General features: G+C 51.5%; 1 protein-coding gene across 1 annotated transcript in view; it reads left to right on the top strand.

Moving 5' to 3' along the window:
- The window catches only part of EPHA10 (EPH receptor A10), a 40,173-nt gene that overhangs the window by 18,580 nt on the left and 3,958 nt on the right, over positions 1-17,635 (top strand). The window contains exons 6-11 of the mRNA XM_032641585.1: positions 5,448-5,581; positions 7,988-8,159; positions 12,086-12,194; positions 15,733-15,794; positions 15,952-16,077; positions 17,331-17,516. Of these exons, the coding sequence (XP_032497476.1) occupies positions 5,448-5,581; positions 7,988-8,159; positions 12,086-12,194; positions 15,733-15,794; positions 15,952-16,077; positions 17,331-17,516 (789 nt within the window). The remainder of the gene's footprint in view (positions 1-5,447; positions 5,582-7,987; positions 8,160-12,085; positions 12,195-15,732; positions 15,795-15,951; positions 16,078-17,330; positions 17,517-17,635) is intronic.

The following is a 17,635-nucleotide window of genomic DNA, read 5'->3' as shown; positions in this document are numbered from 1 at the left end:
AAATGTTGGTATCTTTTTAAAAGCCAGAAACCTTTCCCATAATCCCTCCTCCCCTTAGGTGACTTCTCCTTTTGTTGGCCAGAACTGGATTATGGACCCAACCCTAACCCAATTATTGGCAAAGGGAATGAGTGCACACAGATGTTTTAGAACAATCAGAATTAACCTGAGTCATCTCAGGGCAGACAGTAGACCCTGAATCAAAAACTGGGCTCAGTCAGTGGGGAAGGGGGACATGGCCGTTGGATAGGTTTCCAGTAGTGTCTGCTGTACTCACAGCCCCACTTTGGTGCTGACTGATCTCATTACCAATCTACAGTGGGAGAGCAGGTGCTTGGGCTCAGTTTTTAGCTCCATTGTCAGGATTTATCAGGCTTTCATCTAATATAGCTCTGCGGGGCTGAAATTCAACCTTCTTCTCCCTCTATATCCTGGCCATCTGATAACTTTCAACAAATGTAGTTTTTAAAAATGACATTCCTGGCTCTTTCCTATCTCTGCCCTCCATCTGTATCTACAAGGGATCGTGCCCCTTCCTAGAAGATCGTGAAGTCATGATCTTTCCTCCCAGTAACCTGGTGGTACCTTATTCTGGCATGATTACACTTTTGTTTGTTTCTTTTTGTTTGCTACTGTCTGTCCCCCCCAACATTATCTAGACTAGGTTCTCAAATCTGTACACTGGAATCATTGAGAAGCTTTTAAAAAAGATGCTAATGCCTGAGTCCCACCCCACAGAAATTATGATTTAATTGCTTTGGGTTTACCTGGGCATCAATACTTTTTTTAATTGTGGTAAAAAACATGTAACATGAAATTTACCAAATTAACCATTTTTAAGTGTACAGTACAGTAGTGTTACCTATATGCAATTATTGTACAACAGACCTCTAGAACTTTTCCAACTTGCAAAATGCAAACTCTATACCCTTTGAACAACAACTCCTCTTTCGCCTTCCCCCCAGACCCTGGCAACCACCATTCTACTTTCTAAGAGTTCGATTACTTTAGATACTTCATAGAAGTGGAGTCATGCAGAATCTGTCTTTTCGCGACTGGCTTATTTCACTCAGCATAATGTCCTCAGAGTTCATCCATGTTGTTGCATGTGATGGGATTTCATTTTTTAGGCTGAATAGTATTCCATTGTATGTCTACATCACATTATTTTTCCCCCAGCTTTATTGAGATATAATTGAATTACACCTTTATGTAAGTCTAAGGTGTACAATGTGATGATTTGGTGTATGTGTGTACTCTGAAATGATTGCCATGGGAAGGTTAGTTAACGCATCTATCACCTCACATAAGTATGTCTTATGAGTCTGGTGAAAACATTCAAGATCTCTCTTAGCAGTTTTCAACTACACCATGCCATACATTAGATCCCCAGATGTAATTCATCTTATAATTGGAAGTTCGTACCTTTGACCAGCATCTCCCCCTTTCCCCGACCCCCTAGCTCTTGTCAAAAACCAATCTACTCTCTGTTTCTATGAGTTTGGCATTTTTATTTTTTTTAATTATATATGTATTTATGGCTGCATTGGGTCTTCTTTGCTGCGCACGGGCTTTCTCTAGTTGTGGCGAGTGGAGGCTACTCTTCGTTGTGGTACGTGGGCTTCTGATTGCGGTGGCTTCTCTTGTTGTGGAGCACGGGCTCTAGGTGCTCGGCTGCAGTAGTTGTGGCATGCGGGCTTCAGTAGTTGTGGCTCGCGGGCTCTAGAGCGCAGGCTCAGTAGTTGTGGTGCACGGGCTTAGTTGCTCCGCGGCATGTGGGATCTTCCCGGACCAGGGCTCGAACCCGCGTCCCCTGCATTGACAGGTGGATTCTTAACCACTGCATCACCAGGGAAGTCCCGAGTTTGGCATTTTTGGATTCTACATATAAGTGAGATCATGCAGTATTTGTCTCTCTTTGTCTTATTTCACTTAGTATAATGCCCTCAAGATTCATCTGTGGTTTTGCTAATGGCAGGATATCTATTTTTTAATCACTGAATAACATATCATTAAATATATACGTATATAATTTTCTTGTCCTTATCCGTTCATCTGTCAACAGACACTTATGTTGTTTCCATATCTTGGCTATTGTGAATAATGCTGCAGTGAACATGGAAGTGCAGAAATTTCTTCAAAATTGTGATTTCATTTCCTTGGGCTATATACTCAGAAGAGGGGTTGCTACATCACATGGTAGTTCTATTTTTATTTTATTGTATTTTTTATCAATTTTTAAATTGAAGTATAGTTGATTTACAATGTTGTGTTAATTTCTGCTGTACAAAGTGGTTCAGTTATACGCATATATACATTTTAAAATATTTTTTCCATTATAGTTTATCATAAGATACTGAATATAGTTCTCTGTGCTATTCAGTAGGACCTTGTTTTTTATCCATTCTATGTATAAAAGCTTACATCTGCTAAACCCAACCTCCCACTCCACCCCTCCTCTAGCCCCCTCCCCCTTGGCAACCACCAGTCTGTTCTCTATGTCTTTGATTCTGTTTATTTTTTTTTATTTTTTATTTTTTTGCGGTACGCGGGCCTCTCACTGTTGTGGCCTCTCCCGTTGCGGAGCACAGGCTCCGGGCGTGCAGGCTCAGCGGCCATGGCTCACGGGCCCAGCCGCTCTGCGGCATGTGGGATCCTCCCAGACCGGGGCACGAACCCGTGTCCCCTGCATCGGCAGGCGGACTCTCAACCACTGTGCCACCAGGGAAGCCCGATTCTGTTTATTTTTCATAGATAGGTTCATTTGTGCTATATTTTAGATTCCACATATTAAGTGATATCATATGGTATTTGTCTTCTCTTTCTGACTTCACTTAGTATGATAATCTCTAGTTGCATCCTATTTTTATTTTTTTAAGGAACCTCCATACTGTTTTCCATAGTGGCTGTACCAATTTACATTCCCACCAACAGTGCACAGGGTTCCAATTTCTCCAGAGCCTCGTCAACACTTGTTATTTTCTGTTTTTTGTTTTGTCTGCTGTTGTTTGTTTGTTTGTTTTTGATCCTAACAAGTATGAGGTGATATCTCATTGTGGTTTTGACTTCCATTTCCCTGATGATTAGTGATATTGAGTATCTTCTCATGTGCTTATTGCCCATTTGCACATCTTCTTTGGAGAAATGTTTATTCAAGTCCTCTGCCCATTGGGTTATTTGTGGGTTTTTTTTGTTATTGTTGAGTTGTAGGAGTTCTTTTTATATCCTGGATATTAACCCTTTATCAGATATGTGGTTAGTAAATATATTCCCCCATTCCATAGGTTGCTTTTTCACTCTGTTGATTGTTTCCTTTACTGTACAGATGTTTTTAGTTTGATGTAGTGCCATTTGTCTATTTTCGCTTTTGTTGCCTGTGTTTTGGTGTCATATTCAAGAAATCATTGCCAAATCCAATATCATGAAGCTTTTCCTCTATATTTTCTTCTAGGAGTTTTATAGTTTCAGGTCTTACATTTAGGCCTGTAATTCATTTTGAGTTAATTTTTGTATGTGGTGAAGGTAAGGGCCCAAATTCATTCTTTTGCATGTGGATATTCAAATTCCCCAGCACTGGGGACTTCCCTGGTGGTCCAGTGGTTAAGACTCTGCGCTTCCAATGCAGGGGGCATGGGTTCAATCCCTGGTTGGGGAACTAAGAGCCACATGCTGCACAGCATGGCCAAAAAACAAAACAAAACAAAAATCAAATTCTCCAGCATCATTTGTTGAAGATACTTTCCTTTTCCCATTGTGTGGCCCTGACATCCTTGTAGAGGAACATTTGACCATATATGTGAGGGTTTACTTTTGGGCTGTCTGTTCTGTTCCGTTGGTCTATAGTTCTGTTTTTATGCCAAGTACCATACTGTTTTGTTTACTGTAGGTTTGTAACATTTTGAAGTAAAAAAGTGTGAGGCTTCCAGGTTTGCTTTTCTTTCTCAAGATCATTTTGACTGTTCATGGTCCTTTGAGATTCCATATGGATTTTAGAATTTTTTTTCTATTTTTGCAAAAAATGCTATTGGGATTTTGATAGGAAATGCACTGAATTTTTTTAGGTCACTTTCGGTAGTATGGACATTTTGACAGTATTAAATCTACACTCCATAAATATGGGTGTCTTTTTTTTCTTTTAACACAGATTTTATTTATTTATTTATTTATGGCTGTGTTGGGTCTTAGCTGTGGCACATGGGAACTTTTGTTGCAGTACACGGGCTTTTCATTGCGGTGTGCAGGCTTCTCTCTAGTTGTGGCACATGGGCTTCTCTCTAGCTGTGACGTGCAGACCCTGTAGTCGTGGCACGTGGGCTCCAGAGCATGTGGGCTCTGTAGTTGTGGCATGTGGGCTCAGTGGTTGCGGCGCACAGGTTTAGTTGCCCCGCGGCATTTGTGATCTTATTTCTCCGAACAGGGATCGAACCCACGCCCCTGCATTGGAAGGAAGATTCTTAACCACTGGACCACCAGGGAAGTCCCAATAAATATGGATGTCTTTCTGTCTATTTGTGTCTTCTTCAGTTTCTTTCAGCAGTGTCTTGTAGTTTTCAGTGTGCAAGTCTTTTGCTTTTCTGTTAATTCCTAAATATTTTATCTTTTTTGATGCTATGGTAAGTGGGATTGTTTACTTAATTTCTGTTTCATATTGTTCATTGTTAGTGTGTAGAAATGCAAATGATTTTGTGATTTGATTTTGTATCCAGCAACTTTGCTATATTTGTTTATTTGTTCTAACAGTGTTTTCTGTGGAATCTGTGGGGTTTTCTACATATAAGATTATGTCATCCATGGAGAGAGATCATTTTACTTCCTCCTTTCCAATCTGGATGCCTTTTATTTCTTTTTCTTGCCTAATTGATCTGTCTAGGACTCCCAGTACTGTGTTGAATAGAAGTGGCAAGAGTGGGCATCCTTGTCTTGTTCCTGATCTTCAAGGGAAAACTTTCAGTTTTTCACCATTGAGTATGATGTTAGCTGTGGGCTTTTCATATATGGCCTTTATTATGTTGAGGTAGTTTCCTTCTATCCCTAGTTTGTTGAGTATATTACCTCTTGCCCAGACTATTAGAATAGTTAAGTAGCTTGTCTTCCTGCCTTCTGTGCTCCCTAATGTCTCCAAACCGCAGAGAGTATAGAAAGAGCCTGGGGGATTAGAACCAGCCACCATGAGGGAAGCTGGAGTATAGGGTGTGGGCAAGCAGCACGTGGCCTGATGCTTTCCCCCGAGGAGCCAGGGAAGCAGAGAGCTGTGGGGTGAGAGGGGCCTCCCTTCCCTCTAGTCCCTCAAGCCCCGTGCCTCAGGAGCATCCTGTCCCCCACAGACCCTTTGGTCATGCTTCTGTGGCTCCAGTAGCCCCGCCCCTAATCCCCTCTTGTCCAGACTTTCCAGCCCCTGTCCCTGCCCCACAGTCAGATCTGGGTCCAGAACCTTGCATTACTTTCAGCACCATGGGAGGAGGATGAGATCCGCAGGGACCGAGTGGAGCCCCAGAGTGTGTCCCTGTCGTGGCGGGAGCCCATCCCCGCTGGAGCCCCGGGGGCCAATGGCACGGAGTATGAGATCAGATACTATGAGAAGGTGAGTCGGGGTCTGGGAGGGACCTGGGGCTGCATTCCTGGCTGTGATCTGCCCCCCTCACCCGCTGGCTTCCTTCTCTTCATAAGCACCTCCCAGCAGAAGTCCTTCTTTCTTTCTTTCTAAACATTTCCACAGGCCCCCTCAGGGGCCTCCCCAGCCGGGGTTTCTTCCTGTCCTCTCCTCACCATGGACCCCACTGCTCTCCCTCTTTGCCCACGTCTCCGTTCATCACTGGTCATCATGTCCATTTTCACCACTTCTGCCTAGTGTGTACAGTTGACAAGAAGCCTTCTCTGGGGGCTGATCCAGATTTTGTGTGGCGGAATCACGTACATACAATTTGCAATCCTTTTAAGAAAAAGAATGCAGAAATACATTGTTTCAAATTTTACAGAAAGGTACCACGGTGGGAGCACACTAGGTCATGGGACCCCCGTGTTGGGAAACGTTTAGCAGCCAGCTCTGCAGAACGATGAACGTGTGCGATATTGTAATTTTGCTGACGTGAGGAATGTGTAACCCATCATTTACAAATAGGAATAGAAAATATACAGCGATCCTTATTGTAAACTCCATATCGCCAGTTGGTTCTCATAGAATACTTCTTGCTGATTTTTGCTGACCTCTTGTATCTGTTGTCAGCTGTGGTTGCAGCTCAACCATGGTTTGACAAGTGGAGTTACATCCGGATCCACTGTCTCTTTTCCGCATAAGTTAATAAACTTATGAATTTAAATTCAAACTGTTTGAATTTGACATGTAATCTGCCGTTAAACTGTTTCTCACCTTGGTGCCAATTGTATTCATTAAAGCGAAACCTTGCTTTCAACTTAGCACTACATGTGTCAGGACTTCACTCCCTCCTCGGTGACTCCAGGGAGTTCTTTGCTGAATCAGTCAAGGTTTTTGAATTCGAGAAGTCTGGAGAGCTGTGAGTTGAGAGAGAGAGACGGAGACAGAGAGAGAAACAGAGTTGGGGGCTTTCAGCATAGAGATAGTAGCTGAAGCCAAGGGAGCAGAAGGGATGACCAAGGGAGTGGGGCATGAATGAGAAGAGAAGTCAGGGCAGAGCTCTGGGGATCCCTGATGTCTAGGAGACCGCAGCGAAGATCACTGGGAAGGAGCTAGGCACGCAGCAGTTGCTTAGAAAGGGCTCATTGAACTGACACTTGGGGATCACAGCATAGCTACAGTCCCAGCACTGAGCTGGGTAGTTGCTTCCAGGCCCTTAGGAAGTTTGAAGTTGCTGGGAACAAAAACCCTTGAAAAGAGGAGCCAGTACCAAAGGGGCTGTGTTTGAAAGCCTTCAAGAATGTCTCATGGAGCCCGATGACCAGAAGTGTGGCTGGTGTCACGAGCTCCTCACGCCGACTTCTCTCTGTGCACCAGCTCCACCTCCTCTGCAGGGGCCTTGCTCCTAGCGCCTGGCAGCTGCCGAGGCTGGCAGCCTTGCCCCTTTCCTCCTCCCCGCCCTGAGCCTGTCCCGTCTCATAGGTCACGCAGTCATTGCCCTGTCTTTCGGTGGTTTGTTCAAATGCCCGGAAGGGAGATTCTGATTGGCCCAGCTTGGGTCAGAGTCTTCCCTGATTCCTGAATACCATGGCCCTAGAGCTGGGGCCACAGGTATAGGGGAGGTGCACCTCTGGGGGCTGTGAGTGTGGCAGGGGCTCTAATAAGGGCGTGTGGGCGGAGACAAAATAATGGTGGCATGTCCAGCAGGTGCCATTATCAGATGTGTTGGGGGCAGGACGATGTAGAGCACAGAGCACGGGACCTGAAGGAATCGAGAAGGTGTCACCCCAACCCTTCTTTGATGTGAGCCTCACCTGTTAAAGGAGATAGGAACGCTGCTGTGAGGACTGTAGGAAGTTGGCTCCTATAGGGTCTAGCCCAGCAGCGGGCAGTGAGTGGACCGTTGCTGGGGGCCGTGGGAGAGCCTCTCTACCCCTCTGAGCCCGATTCCTTATCTGTGAATCCATGCCTTGCAGGACATTGTGAAAGTCCGATGCCAAGGGGAAGGAAAAGCTGTGTGATCTGACAAGGGCCGAGCAGGTGTCAGGCCCTTGTCTTCTTCTTTCCTCTGAGGGATCAGGTGCAGCTCACCCTCTGGACTGCCAGGCCCTGATGCCCTTCATTCTAGCATCCCTTTGAAGGCCAGCATCTTCTCTAAAGTTTCTCTTACTTGGAGATGGGGCTGTTCTCAGCTACAAGTACCACCGAGTATGGGTGGGAGCTCGTGGTGGAGAAAGGGGCTGGCGATCCTATGGAAGAAAGCTGTGGGATCTCCCCAAGACAAGTGGAGTTATTCCACCAGCCCAGGTTCCTCCCTACTCCTTCCCCCCGACATTCTCCCAGGAGCGTGGGGCCAGCCCTGGGTCTGGGCCTCACTTCTCGGTCCCTCCCCAGGGTCAGAGTGAGCAGACTTACTCCACGGTGAAGACAGGGGAGCCTGCGGTCACCGTCACCAACCTCAAGCCGGCTACCCGCTACGTCTTTCAGATCCGGGCGGCTTCCCCGGGGCCCTCCTGGGAGACCCAGAGCTTCAACCCCAGCATTGAAGTGCAGACCCTGGGGGAGGGTAAGTGATGTGTCACGTGAAGAGAAAACCCAGCCCGGGGCTGGAGCAGGGAGGCAAATTGGGGCGGGGCGGGGGATGGTGGTGCGTTATCGGTGCAGTTAAGGGAACCTGCAGAACAGTTCAGTCACAACCTAATTAATGGGTGAATTTGGTTGGACTTCCCTGGCGGTTCAGTGGTTAAGACTTTGCGATTCTACTGCAGCGGGCACGGTGGAACTGGTGGGAGAACTAAGATTCCACATGCTGCTTAGTGTGGCCAAAAAAAAAAAGAAGCATGAATTTGGAACCCAACAACTAGTGGCTTACATTGGGTACCTGTCCTGGAGGAACTCACAGGGGAGGGGCCCATGAACAACTATAACCCGGGTCTCAGCTGGTGTCTCCCTGCCTCCCAGAACCTCCCATGTCTCGTGGGAACATCCTGTGCCCTCTCCAAGATTCTTCTCTTTTCTTGGGAGAAATTTTTGTCTCCTGGTCACTTCTTGCCCTTGACCGCTAAATTCTTGTTCCCATCCTGCTGCTTTGTCACTGCCATGATAGACTCAAATGTGGGCCCCCGTCCCTCTTCCCACTAGGCCTTACAGTGTGAAGCAGAGGGGTGAGGCCCAGCTCACCCTCTGGACTGCCAGGCCCTGACATCTATCACCCTAGCATCCAACCCTCCCTGAGGGTTGGGGCACATGAAGGGAGTTGCACCTGCAGCGGTAAACAGAGCAAAACGCCGGGAGAAGTGGTTAGGATTCGGCGCGTTCATTGCCAGGGCCTGGGTTCAATCCCTGGTCAGGGAACTAAGACCTCATGAGCTGCGTAGTGTGGCCCAAAACAAACAGAAGAACACCAGGAGAATTGTACACTTTCAATGGGTGAATTGTACGGTATGAGAATAATTTCTCAATAACGCTCTTATCAAAACAAAAGCTGAACATCAGATATTCCCAATCCTAACGCAGCTCCAGCTCTTCGGCATGGTATGGTGCTACCCGCTCCTCCCTTGGCTTCCCTGCCCCGGTTCCTCTTCTCCCCACCCACCCCCAGTCCCCCCTCCTGATGCGTGCAGAGCATTTAGCGCTCTCTTTTGTTGTTCTCCTGCTGCTAACCCAGCCCTCAGGATCTCACCTCTATCTACCCGAGCAGCTCACGAAAGTATTTTCCCGGACAAAGGCAGTTCCCCCTAAGAGGCATCCTGGCACCAGCTGTCTAGATAATAATTCTTTCCAACCTGCTACATGAGTCTAATCCAAGATAGGAAGAGTTCTGAGCCCAAAGGGAAGTGGAGATAAAATGTGGAGGGAGTTTGAGTTCTGGGAAAGGAAAACAGCACTTCTTGCTCGAACGCCTGTGTCTCTGCCAGACCTCGGCCAGGTGCTGGCAAGAGATTAGAGCTGTGTCTTGAAGGCTGGGGAACGTCTGAGTGTGTGGAGGTGGGCAGGGAAGGCATTTTGGATAGAGGAAGCCATCAGAACAAAGGCTCGTGGGTTTGGCTGGAGTGGGTGTGGCAGAGGGCGGGAGCTGGGAGCCGGTAGCTGAAGAGGACTGATGACTTCCCTTAATTTGGTGCTTCTTAGTTGGTAGATACACTGCTTAGCTTCCGGGCAGCCTCCTTTGCTGTGGCCCTGGCTGTGGGGAGTGGTTCCCCAATCTGCAGAGTACTTTTTCCAGTGAGCTGTGACCCCAAATCAGGATCACGAGGAAGGACCATGCTTCACCGCTGTATTAGTTACCCGTTGCTGTGTAGCAAATTACCCCCAAAACTCAGCGGCCAAAAACAACAGATGTTTATTATGTCATGGTTTCCTTGGGTCAGGAATATGGGCAAGGCTTAGCTGGGTGCCACCTGTCTGAGGTCTCTCAAAGGCTGCAATCAAGGTGTCCTCTGGGGCTGCGGTCATCTCCAGGCTTACCTGGGGCGGAGTGGGGAGGGAGTGTCTGCCCCCCTGCTCGGGCTCCTGCTGGCTGTCTGCGGGAGGCAGGCACATGCCTCCTGGGCTTCTCCAAGGGCTATTTATAACCCAGCAACTAGATTCTTCCAGAGACTGTGAGAGAGAGAGAGAGAGAGAGAGAGAGAGAGAGAGAGAGAGAGCGCAAGAAGGCACCCGAGACAGAAGCCAGTCTCTTGTAACCTAATCATGGAGGTGACATCCCATCACTTTCGTTGTATTCTGTTCATGAGAAGCCAGTGACTGTGTTCCGCCCACACTCAAGGGGAAGGAACACCAGGAGGTGGCGAATCCGGGAGGGCCGTCTCAGGGGCTGCGGACCACAACCACTTTTAGCTCCATCCTCAGTTTCCGCGTCCACATGGATACTTCATTTCGAACAGTCCTTGGCAACTCCACCGCCTGCCGCCACCAGCTGGACCCTGGACCCAGTTCCCCGGCTCTGAAATCTGCTCTTTGACCCTGACCTTGTTGGCCTCTAACTCTTCCTTCCTCTTCTATCCCTCTTCCTCACTTGCTCTGTGACATCCTAATAGCACCTCTTGGGATCTGACCTCATCTCCCAGGCTCTCAGCCCCTCCCGTCCCCACAATCATCTCTCCCCAGTGCGCACAGATTCTCCCGGCAGAAACACGCCCCACCTCTGCCGGCCCTCATTCCCCGGACATCGTGCTGCACCTGCCCCTCTAGTCCCCAGGCTTGGCTGTCCTCCTCTGTCCCTCGCCAAGGCTGCCTGCAGAGTTGTATTTTTCTAATCTCAGTTTAGTCTTCAGGGCTGCGTAGCATTTTCCCCGTTCTTGACAGTTACCCCAAACTGTCACGTCTCTCAAACACCTCCCCTCTCTCCCCGCTCGCGAGCCAGCAGATCCCCTCACTCCTCTCCCTGTGGGCAGGAACTCTGTCTATCGCTTGAGCTCCCTGTTACCCTCGGGATATCCTGGCTCATACTCCTGGCCTAGCATTCAAGGACCTTCCGGTTCTGTCTCCTCCCCCAGCTCCCTTCACCCTCCTGCCCTCCAGCTTCATACCTTCATATCTAGCATCTGCATCTCTGCCTCCAGGCAGTCTGTTTTCCAGCCACATGGGATGACTTGCCGTTTTCCAGACCCAGCAGGTGCATCTAAGCATCATCAACAACCCTTTCAATCTTCCAGGTCCAGTGCAGATGACGCCTTTTCTGCAAACCTTCCTTGCTGGCTTTAGGAAGAAATTATCATGCCTCTGCTCAGCTCTGCTCATGTCTCTTTTTTTTTTCATTCTACAGTTAAGATTTTTCATTTCTGTCTCCCACACTGGTCGGTACACCCCTCCAGAGCTGGGATTTTGGCTCATCCATTGCTATCTCCCCAGAACTAGTGCCAGCCTGGCACACATGTTGGATGGATGGATGGATGGATGGATGGGGCTGAGAGCCTGGCTCTTCCCCTGGGGAAATAGTTCAAAGCAGAGGCTTTAGGAATCAGGTTCGAATCTTAGGTTCACGGTTTGTTAGCTGTGTGACCTTGGGCAAATTATACAACTTTTCTCAGTGTCAGTTTCCTCAGCTATAAAATGGAAACAGTAACACCTTACTGGCTTGGATCACTTAGTCTTGAATGGAGCAAGTGTGCATTAAATGTTAACGCATCATTATTGCTGGTGACAGTTCTGGATGGGGGCTGGGGAGCTTGGATGAGAGGCCATCCCCTGCAGAGCTACCTTCATTGTGCATCAGAAAGGCAAAAAGGGATCCTGGGCCTGCCTGTCTGGATGCCTGCTCCTCTGTCTCAGAGCTGGGCTGCAGTGGAAGTGCCTTGCCCTGGGAAAAGAGGAAGCTCCACGTGCCACTGTGGCTGGTGGGGCTGCCTTGCTCCCTTGCCGCCGGGAGGCCGGGCCGAGTGCGGAGGTGCTGTGGGAATCCTGCTGTGGGGTGAGGACAGGAGTCTGTCCTTGGAGCTTCCCTGGGAGCCTGGTCCTCTGCCTCTCTCAACCTCGTGGTTTCCCTCCCAGCTGCCTCGGGGTCCAAGGACCAGAGCCCCGCGGTCGTCGTCACCATTGTGACCATCTCAGCCCTCCTCGTCCTGGGCTCTGTGATGAGCGTGCTGGCCATTTGGAGGAGGTAGGTGGCTTGTCCCGGCCTGGATGATGCCCGATGGGCCATGTCCCTGCACACATTCACATGTGCTCACAGGCACCCATGTCTGTATCTGCATTTGCACCTGTGCGGATATGCACGGGCGAGCACACCGCTGTGTAGATACAGGCGTGGCTGGTGTGGTCCTGGCCCTCCTCCCACCGTCCTGACCCCCTGCTCCTGCAGTCGGCAGCGTGGCAGCCAGCACGGCAGCTAGCTCAGCCGCTCTGGGATGAAGGGGATTTAGCTCCTTAACTCATTAAATGTCAGAAGGCATCGCTGAGGATGGAATCAAGCTCCAGCTGCTCCGGTGTGATTAGGAGCCTCCTGAGGCACCCTGCCCGAAAGGGATCTGGAGGCCCTTCAACACAGGCAAAAGGAAGAAAGGCAGAAATTGTGTGTGTGTGTGTGCGTGTGTGTGTGTGTGTGTGTGTGTGTGCGTGCGCGCGCACCTGCGCCTGCGTGCAGGGAGAACAGGGAGGGGAACTCATAAACCAGAAACCCCCAACCCCCAGCAGAAGAAGCTGGCAGAGTGGGCAGAGAAAGGGGATGGGAGGAGGGGCAAAGATGTGGAGCTTGGGTCTGGCTCAGGGAAGATTCCGGCCCTTTGTCATGCAGCAGAAATCTCATGGCATATAGATCGCCCTTCTCCCCAGGGCCACAGTCTGCCACATGCAGAGGCACCCGGGTGGGTTCCAGGCTGGGGCTGAGGTCAGCAGACTGGAGGGGCTGGAAAGTCTGCATGTGACAGGCTGGAGTGGGGGGAGCACAGGAGAGGAATGGGCTGGCCCGGGAGCCACACATCAGCATCCTGAACCGCCTGCAGGCTGGAGGGACCGTGAGATTTCACTTGGCTCCGAGGGGACTGTTTGCTTGGTCTTGAATAAGGTGCTGAAAGTGACTGAGGAAGAGAGAGTCTGGGAGCCAGCTCTGCCCGGGGCCAGGGGAGTCAGGAAGGCAGGACAGGAGTGGAATCTCCTTCCTCACAGAGCTTAAAGGTCCTTATATGAGACCTGTTGGAAAAGCGGGAATGGACAGGAGCTGAGAGCATCTTGTCCTGGCTGTGAGCTCAGGGTCTCTGGGAGGCAGAAGGAGGAAAGGGGAGAGAGGTGAGCAAGGAGGGCCTCTTCAGGCAGACTCTACAGAACAGGGGCAGCTGCCCAGCAGCTCCTCGGAGACAGATGCACCAGAGCGGGCAGAGTAAGCCAGGGGTGGATTTCAAAACCTGCTCAGAATCAAACGGCACCAAAATGAGGATCTGCCTGGTCTAGCGCTGATGTGCAGAGAGGCACTCATCTCCAGCATGTGTGTCCCAGCTTTGCAGACGGTAACACCTCCCTCAGCCGTCTCCTCCTCTCGCAATGCCTGCAGTATCCGCTCTGTGCGGTGGGCTCCTTACCTCCACTTTCCCTCCCCAGTCCATCTTGCGTCACCCAGTGGGAGCTTCTCATTTTCTCTGCCACCACTCCTCCAGCCACTCAGCCTTGCCCCCTTCATCCCTCGTTACCTCTCCCAGGTGTTCCCCTCATTCACGGAAGTCCTGTCCCTGTGCTGGATGACCTCAGTAGCCATTGGAGGACCTGCCCCACCCCTCGGCCTCTGGGTTCTTTGACTCCCTTGTTTCCGCGGACCTTCTCTCCTGTTCCATCTCAGCTGCCCTCTCCCATCTCCTGACGTGGACCTGGCCATCACCCCGAACACTGACACCAGTTCTGCTTTTGCCCTGCAGACTCCCCGTCCTTGCAGCTTGCTCCCTCAGCCATGTCTGCTGCACCTGCCCTTTAACAGCAACTTTAACCCCTCAACTTCTCGCCCCCAAGTCTACACACCTGCCTATCTCTGCATCCATCCTCCCCCTCCCCCTCCTATTGCTCTAGAGGAGGTGCCATTCTCCCGGCCAGGATCTTCTACCTGTGACCATACTTCCTACCATCTCAGGAGCCCATTACTATTGATAATGCCCACTTCTGCCCCACGATAGCTAACATTTATTTAGTGCTTAGTAAGCTCTTGGCACCAGTGTGATCAGGCACGGATGTCTTTATCCTGATTTTATTAAAGAGAAAACCCAGCCACCTGGTCCCACAGACAGAGAGTGGACCACCTAGGGAGCCGGTCGTCGGATTCCAGAGACCATGCTGGCGACCGTCATCGTGACCGCTCCAGACTACAGGACAGCCTCCTCTTTCCCACTGGTATCGAAACGTGGTCATCTCTCTCCAGTCTCCCCTAACCCCTCCTCCTAGAGCCTTCACGTGACCTCGTTCCTCTGCTCCACTTTTTCTTTCCTTGCTTCCTGTGATATCGCCCGCCACCTCCCCCCACCCCCGCCCCCGATTTCCCTTCTGTTTCCCTCCAGTTTCTCTGGTGGTTCTTTCATGATCTCCTCCATGGCATCCTTCTCCTCTACCCAATTTTTAAATGGTGGGGATCCTCAGACTTGTTCCCTGTCCCACTTCTCAGGCTCCCTCCTCTCCCTGGGCAATACCCCCAGCTCCAGAACTTCTATCTCCAGAGCACACCTCTCTGCCAAACTCCAGACACACACATAGCTAACTCCCTGCTCATTGACTGTCCCTGCTTTTACCAGAGGCCCTGCAAACTCAAATGTCTAAATGAGAACTCCCAGTCTCAGTAACTGGTACACTCCACACCCTGCTGGGCAAGCTGGAACCTGAGTTGTTCCAACCTTCCCCCTCTCCCTTTCTGCCTTCCAGCTATCTCCAAGCCCTGTGGCCCTGTCACCTAAATGTGACTTGAGTTCTCTTACTTTTCTCCGAGTCCATGGTCACCACATAGCCTGAGCCACTGCCATCTCCTGCGGGGACACAGCAGCAGCTGGGGTGATCTTCCTAAAATGCAAATTGAACCTTGGCTCAAAACCCCCCAGGGGGTTCTGGGGCCTCTCCTCTGCCCCCAGAATAAAACCAAAGTCTTTATCTGGGCCTGCAAGGCCCTGCCTCAGGGGGCCCCAGATGCCAGCCTGTGGCTTTGTTGATCATGATGCAGTTCTCTGGTCCATGGCTGCCTCTGTCTCAGGAAGCCATCCTTGACGGCCCCGGCCACGTCAGATCCATCTGTTAGGTGTTCCCCACGGCGCACCACCCTTCTTTGCTTGGACCTGTGAGTGGGCTTGTGGTTCCTTCTCAATGTTTGTTTTCTTGACTAGACACAAGGTCTGCCTGTTTTGTTCAGCTGTAGGCAGGGGAGCAGCTTGGGCTTGAAGTCAGGGCATGGATTTGGGTGCCTCTGGAGTTGCAAGAATACACTGTGTCTCAAAGTGAAAATAACTAGGAATGCGGAGGCGGGTGAGGGGTTAGGTCTGGGGCTAGGATTGTATGTGTGATGTGGGGAGAAGCTTTCAGACCAGCAGGACAAGAAGGCCCCTCCCCTGGGGCACAGACCTTATCCTTTTGGAGGAACAGAGAGGTTCCGCGCTGGGTGCTGGTGAGATGGGAAGGGCTGGGACAGCCTGGCTCAAAGGATGACTACGGACCCCCCCCCCCCCAACCCCCTACCCCAGGACCTGCAGCTATGGCAAAGGAGGTCGGGATGCCCATGATGAGGAGGAGCTGTATTTCCACTGTGAGTTGTCTGGGCCTGACGCGGGGCGGGGCGGGGCGGGGCGGGCACCCCCCCACCTTACCCCTCAATCCTCTTCCTTGCTGCCATTGCATAACCCCCACTCCTCCAGTCGTGGAGGCCCCTTATCCCACGCCCCTCTCTTTCCCTGCGTTCCCAGTCAAAGTCCCAACTCGCCGCACATTCGTGGATCCCCAGAGCTGTGGGGACCCGCTGCTGGCTGTTCATCTGTTTGCCAAGGAGCTGGATGCGAAAAGCGTCACGCTGGAGAGGAGCCTTGGAACAGGCAAGCTAGGCACCCCGGAAGCCTTGTCCGTTGGGAAGCCCCGTCTCCGCCCCCTCCCAGCCGTCTCTAGAAGCCCCTCCTCCATCCCACCCCGTCTCTATCCTGTGAGCCTGCCTCCACCCCCCAAGTCCCGCCCCCATTTCTGGAGGCCCCGCCTCTACCCAGTCCTCACCCTGAGCCTCCGCACCCCCGCCCTCTCTAGAAGCCTGTCCTCCACCCTACCCAGCCTCTGTCCTGTAAGCCCCGCCTCCGCCCCGCCCTCTAGAAGCCCCTCCTTCACCCCACCCGTCTCTATCCTATAAGCCCGCCTCCACCCCAAGTCCCGCCCCCATTTCTGGAGGCCCCGCCTCTACCCAGTCCCCACCCTGTCCAGGAAGCGCCCCCTCCACATGAAGCTGGACCTCCGTCCACCTGGATCCAGGGAAGGAGGTGGCAGAGGAGTCTGTGGCCCTGCCTTCCTACCCTTTGCCTGTCCCCAAGGTCAGAATTCTCTCCATTCAGGCCCTTTCAGAGCTGGCTCTGCAGAGTGCCACTGGCAGAAGTTTGGTCCCAGGCCTTCAAGGGACGATGGGAGGGGCCTTTGCAAGTTTGGGGACCAGGCATACCTGAGTTCTAGTCTTGGCTCTACCACTGACCAGCTGTGTGACCAGGGGTACGTCCCTTTTCTGCTTTGAGCCTCAGTTTCTCATCTGTTAAATGGGCATGATATTTGCCTCAGACAGAGCTGATGTGGGGGCTTTCCAGCACTCAGCCCAGGGCCGGGTTCACAGTGGGTGCGTGCTCGCTAACAGTCAGTCCCCTCGCTTCCTTTTTTCCTGTCTGCAAACCCTCAGCCCCTGTACTAAGGGAGTGCTTTCACCAGGAGCCTGACACTCTTCCCTGGCACTGTCAGCAGACTCGCTGGGTAGAGACCAGAAAGGGGCAGCGTGGCAGAATAGGTGTCATCGTTACCCTTCCTGGGTCACCCTGCGCCTCTGGTGTGCTGGCACGTGCAGCGTCCTCTCTTTGAGGCTTTGGAATTTCCTGCCGAAGCAGGCAGGGAGGACTCCCCATTTCACAGAGGAGAAAACTGGGGCCAAAAGAGGGAAAGAGCAGAAGCCCATGTCACATGGCTGGTACTCAGTTTACCAGGATTTGAAATCAGGAGACCCGAGTCCCATGATCCAGATAGCTGCTTTCTCCTCGGCTCACCATGCCCAGGTTGGCCGAGGGAGCGGCCTCCGGGGGGTGTCTGAGGTGCTCTTTCCCCCCAGGGCGGTTTGGGGAGCTGTGCTTCGGCTGCCTGCAGCTTCCGGGCCGCCAGGAGCTCCCCGTGGCTGTGCACATGCTGAGGGAGGGCTGCTCCGACTTGCAGAGGCTCAGCTTCCTGGCCGAGGCCCTCACCTTGGGCCAGTTCGACCACAGCCACGTGGTGCGGCTGGAGGGCGTTGTCACCCGAGGTAGGGCCCATGCTCCACCAGTGTGGGAGGAGATGATGGGGTGGGAGGTGGAGGTGTGCTGTGCCCCCCAGGCCCTCTGCTCAGTCACGAGAGGGAGCCCTGACGCTGCCCACCATGGA

The sequence above is a fragment of the Phocoena sinus genome, chromosome 1, assembly GCF_008692025.1.
Source record: "Phocoena sinus isolate mPhoSin1 chromosome 1, mPhoSin1.pri, whole genome shotgun sequence".
Lineage (NCBI taxonomy): Eukaryota > Metazoa > Chordata > Mammalia > Artiodactyla > Phocoenidae > Phocoena > Phocoena sinus.
The sequence above is the reverse complement of the archived record's forward strand: the minus strand, read 5'-3'. Positions and strand labels throughout refer to the sequence as shown.